A 5,106-nucleotide genomic window follows, 5' to 3' on the forward strand; every position below is an offset into this window, starting at 1 on the left:
CATGTGTTGCGTAGCCTCGTCTGACGTAATCACACGTGTAACCTTGTCTGACGTAATCACGTGTTGCGTAGCCTCGTCTGACGTAATCACACGTGTAACCTTGTCTGACGTAATCACGTGTTGCGTAGCCTCGTCTGATGTAATCACACGTGTAACCTTGTCTGACGTAATCACGTGTTGCGTAGCCTCGTCTGACGTAATCACACGTGTAACCTTGTCTGACGTAATCACGTGTTGCGTAGCCTCGTCTGACGTAATCATGCGTTGCGTAGCCTCGTCTGACGTAATTACGCGTTGCGTAGCCTCATCTGACGTAATCACACGTTGCGTAGCCTCGTCTGACGTAATCACGCGTTGCGTAGCCTCGTCTGATGTAATCACGCGTTGCGTAGCCTCGTTTATTTGCATCAAACAGTCGAGAGGGAAACTAGATGGAAACAGTCTAGATTTGAATTTTTATTTATTCAATTTTTTGCTAATTTTAAAAAGTTCAATAAAAATTCACTCTACAACTGGATGGAAACACGATTAATGACTTGTTCATGTGTATTTCTTTAGAGGAAGAAATAAATAATTGCAAATACTAACATGTAGAGTAGAGCAAGTAAAGACTGCAGAAGAGTGAGGAAATATGGTCAGTTTGTCCTCCAGCAATCTAATGCCGCGTTAACACCAAAGGCGTTTTGAGCGTCAGGTTTACATGCAAAGTCTATGGTGGACGTGCGTCAAGTGGCGTTGGGAAGTGCTGTAGCATGTCTCGAGTGGCTCATTTTGAAGCGTTTCAAGAGTTTTGAGTGTGTGATGTGCGTCCAAAGTGGCAGACGCTGGAGTTGAAAATTTTTTACTTTTGCAGCGTCAACCAATCAGAGACTCCACCATGTAACTTAGTGGCATATTTTCCGGTGGGACGGTCTCATGAATGATGCCCACTAACCTGAGACAGATGGACAGGAGCTCTTCAGCTGAAATCGAGTGCCTGTAGTTGGTGTCCTGGCAGGAGATGTGGACACTGATGCGAGTCAGCAGCTTGTCAAACTGGGCTCTGGACAAAAATAGTTCTAAAAGCAAGCCTTGTCAACGAGCAGCTCCTGGAGTGGTGAAACTCACCAACATCAGACATCTCTGAATTATCTGGTGAATTAATTATAAAATATGATGAGAACGACATACTCTCTTTCTCAGTAAATAAAGCAAAGCTATTTTCTTAATTTAATCCACCATTGTAATGGTCGAGAGCGTGGTTTTGCTTCGTCTGGGGGGCTGACCTGTCGGCCTGGTGCAGCGTTCATGATGGGGGGTTGCCATGTGTGTGTGTGTGTGTGTGTGGGGGGGGGGGGTTGCCGACATGTTTGGGGCAACTCTCCCCTCTGGTGGGTGGTGCCTCTGCCCACCAGTGCGCTGGTGACTTTCGGTGTCTGAGTCTGGGTGCTCGGGTATGTGCCGGCTCGGCCTGGTGACTGCTTGGTGGGGCTTGGGTCAGGAGCAGTTCTAGGATCTGAACTTTAAGGCTGCTTAGCCCCCAGCAGGTCTAATTCCCAAGGGAAGATATTCGTCATTGCAATTTCCTAAATCACACTGCTTATATACATTCACTTATGAAATGAAATAGTTTTGACCAACCAAAACAGGGTAGGAGACCTTGAGGATCAGGACTGAGAACCACTGGTCTAACAGATCACTCCTTCCTTTCCCAGAGTCGGACTCTGCAAGCACCACGGACAGCGCCAGCGCCAGTGTCAGCGAGGAGAGCGAGTCAGGTTTGGAGAGTGAGAGTGAGGAAGAGTCTGAGACTGAGGAAGAGGAGGAAGATAAGAAGGAAAAGAAAAACCAAAAAAAAGAACCAAAGAAGCCAGTGCAAGAAAGTGAAAGGTGGTGAATCTATTTTTCTAAAGTTCAATCTGTTTTAAGAAGTGCTTTCACTATGGGTATTTTCTGTTTTAAGGTGTTTTCTGTTATCACTACTTGTCCTATTCATTGTACAACAAACTCCAAAATCTAAGTTGGAAATAAACTTTTGCTTTTACTTTTTCAGTGAACAAAGCAGTGAAGAAGAAGACAGGAAGCCTGAGAAAAGGAGTAAAAAACTAAAGAGTGACTCAGAGTCAGATTCTGTCGAAGATGAAGGGAGTGAGTCTGAGAGCAGCCCGTCAGAGTCTGAAGACTTTGAGTCTGAAGCAGTTGTCACAAAGAAAAAAAAGGTACACTTTGCACTTTATTAAATAAAAAATAAGACATTCATTTGAATTGATGAGCTACAGAAAAGTACCCCAGTTTCAATCAGATGCTTGAAAGTTGGCCGCAGTTTTACCCAATATTCTTTCAGGCAGCTGAATCTAAACCTCCGTCCAAATCCGTCAGGAAGGAGGAAAAAAAAGAGAAGAAAGAAATGTCTTTGCTTGACCTTGATGATTGTGAGTTTTTCATTCCCTGGTACTGTTTTCTTTAAAGAAGGCAGCTGTTGTTATTAATAAGCACAATAACTAGGCAAGACTACTTTTTTGTGTGTCTCTTTTCCAGTTGAACCCACTCCCTCGCCTCAAGTCACACCCGTGAACACCTTACTGTCCAACAGCCTTGCGACGGACTTGGAGGGATTGTCTCTGTCCGACTCCATCCTTTCACCAGCTGTATGAACTTCACACATATTACTCCCAATTTTTCTTTTCATTAGTAGCAAGATAATGAAAAAAAAAAGTGAAATGCAGATTACAGAATCAGGAAATCTTTTCCACAGACTATAATTCCCTCCGGTGCACTGAAGAACTACGAGCTGCTGCACCGCATCACTGGGGAGGGTCTGTCAGTGGAGTACTGCTTCAGCCGGCAACCATTCAGCCCCGATGCCAACATGGTGGCTGTGCAGCTGCAGTTTACAAACAACTCCACATCTGACACCAAGAACCTTCACATGGAGGATGTGAGACTGCAGTCAGGGATGAGGGTGAAAGAGTTCCCAGAGATTGGTGAGTACTGGCCCATAGAAGGCCAGAGTATATAAAGATTAAACTGTTTTCTATTATTATAAATGGACTGTGGCACCTTTCTATCCAATTAGGACACTCAAAGTGCTTTACAATACAGTGTGTGCCTTCATTTACTCATCTACACACATTCATTCAGTACAAGGGTGGGCAATCCTGGTCCATGTTTTACATGTTTCCTGCTCCAACACACCTGATTCAGTCACTGAACTTCCTCTTCCAAGCGTTGCAGTATGGAGGACCGACACTGACATAATTAGAAATAAAAGCAGAAATAGATAAATGAGCCTTTAAATAAATAAATAAATACATTTAAAATGCACCAAATAAATTAAAAAGGAGAACTTTACTTCATGTTTTATAATTTAATTGAACTTCATATTTATTTTTCCAGCTTAGTTCCAATAAATTATATGTTTTAACACATAATTGAAGTTTTAATTTTTTAAATATATATTTTACATAGTTTTTCATTTTACTTGTACATGCATTTGTGTCTCTTGAATGCTTAAATTGAATATTTTTTTATAATTTTGTTCAACAAGTTTTTTTATTTCTATGTGTTGCATGTTTGTGCTGCTGCAGTTTAGCTTAAAGTTTAGTTAACAAGTAAAACATGCAGGGCTGCAGCCCTCCAGGATCAGGATTGCCCATGCCTGATTCAGTACTTTAATATGTTTCTCTACACAGCTAATCTGGATAAATCATTCTATAGAGACTAGTCAATGCTTTAGATCACATTCATAGTAGGCTTGGGTTGAATGATGGTATTGTGGCATACCCAGGGCCTACTTAACCTTTTGGTAGGCCCCTGGGTTAAGAGGTCCTGTAAGATACATATTCTTAAGGCCCTATAATTTCTGCGATGCTGAAAACGCACACAGAATTGACCAAGCAAAATGGAATCCAGTGTAAAACATAGAATCTCATTGAATTCACTTATTTATTAAGTTTTCGTCATTGTTCCCGTGTGGGTCCCACCTCCATGACCGCTCGACCACCATGACAAACATGTGACAGTCACCTTCCGTTACAGAAGGAAATGTTCAGACAGGTGTGCACAAATTGCTGCTGTTTGTAGGTTATATGTTTCTTTATGACATTTTGGGTTTTACAGTTTGTTAGTTCAGTGTCTGTAGTTTTTGGTCAGTTTTAGTCAAAACAGGGAGCTGAGCTCGGAGTTCTGATTCGGTACGGGGGCTCGGAGTTCTGATTCGGTACGGGGGTTTTGGACGAGACGGCCCCACCTGCAGAAATGGATGGCTGGCCCAACAGAACCATGCATCAGTTCTGAGCTTTGAAGAAAAAGAGTAGGTTCCCCCAGAGGTAAGCAGGTTTCAGCCACAGAGAACAGCTGAACTCCACGTAAATCCACTTAAAGTTAATTTTTTTATATAATTTTAACCACAGACAGAACCAACAAGAAGGCAGCAAAAAGTAAAGAATCAGGGAAAATTAATTCTAAAAATTCTAAAATTCTAAAAACAATTTATTAACAATAATTTTACATCTTTCTGTTCATGGTGGATTTAAGTGTTCCACTTATTGTATTATTTTAAATTATTTCCCCCCTTCAGCAGACTAAAAGATTTCTGTTTTGTTATATTTTAGAAATATGTCCAAGTTTAATAACGTGTGAGAAATCCCCAATGTTTTTGTTTATTTAGTCAGTAGCCGTGTTTCCATCAACATTTTTAAATGTGCATTTTGAAGTATCGGATCAGAAAAGGTAAATGGAAACGGCATGATTTGAAAAAACTTCCTCTAATTTGTAAAAACGTTGATACGCTCACTTGAGGTGGATTTTGGGTTTTTAGAAAAAGAGTTAATGCGCGAAAGGAGAGATGGAAACACATTTGCCGAATAAGTTCTGACGTAGCGAACACTTACCTCACATGGTTGATCAGCTGTTCCCGCTGTCTGAACGGTACCAGTACCAGAGTGACTGCAGTCGCGACTGCCAGCAGCTATTGGCGTCTTCTCAGTTATTCCCATAATGTAAAGAGAATTGCATTTCTTTCTCCATGTCCTGATTCATCTCAGTAAACCAGGTAGAAAAAATCAAAAAGAAAACATCAGTAGGTCCTCTGGATGGTTCTTCTTTAGTGAAACGTTTCGTCTCTCC

General features: G+C 41.5%; 1 protein-coding gene across 8 annotated transcripts in view; it reads left to right on the top strand.

The window, feature by feature from the left end:
* Window positions 1-5,106, top strand: part of ap3b2 (adaptor related protein complex 3 subunit beta 2) — a gene marked incomplete at its 5' end in the record, with an annotated part of 39,046 nt that overhangs the window by 16,213 nt on the left and 17,727 nt on the right. For all 8 annotated transcript variants that reach the window (XM_014021001.1, XM_014021004.1, XM_014021002.1 and 5 more), the window contains 5 exon segments: window positions 1,695-1,869; window positions 2,033-2,198; window positions 2,324-2,411; window positions 2,518-2,627; window positions 2,735-2,963. In XM_014021001.1, the coding sequence (XP_013876455.1) occupies window positions 1,695-1,869; window positions 2,033-2,198; window positions 2,324-2,411; window positions 2,518-2,627; window positions 2,735-2,963 (768 nt within the window).

The sequence above is a fragment of the Austrofundulus limnaeus genome, unplaced genomic scaffold, assembly GCF_001266775.1.
Source record: "Austrofundulus limnaeus strain Quisiro unplaced genomic scaffold, Austrofundulus_limnaeus-1.0 Scaffold275, whole genome shotgun sequence".
NCBI classification, from domain to species: Eukaryota; Metazoa; Chordata; class Actinopteri; order Cyprinodontiformes; family Rivulidae; genus Austrofundulus; species Austrofundulus limnaeus.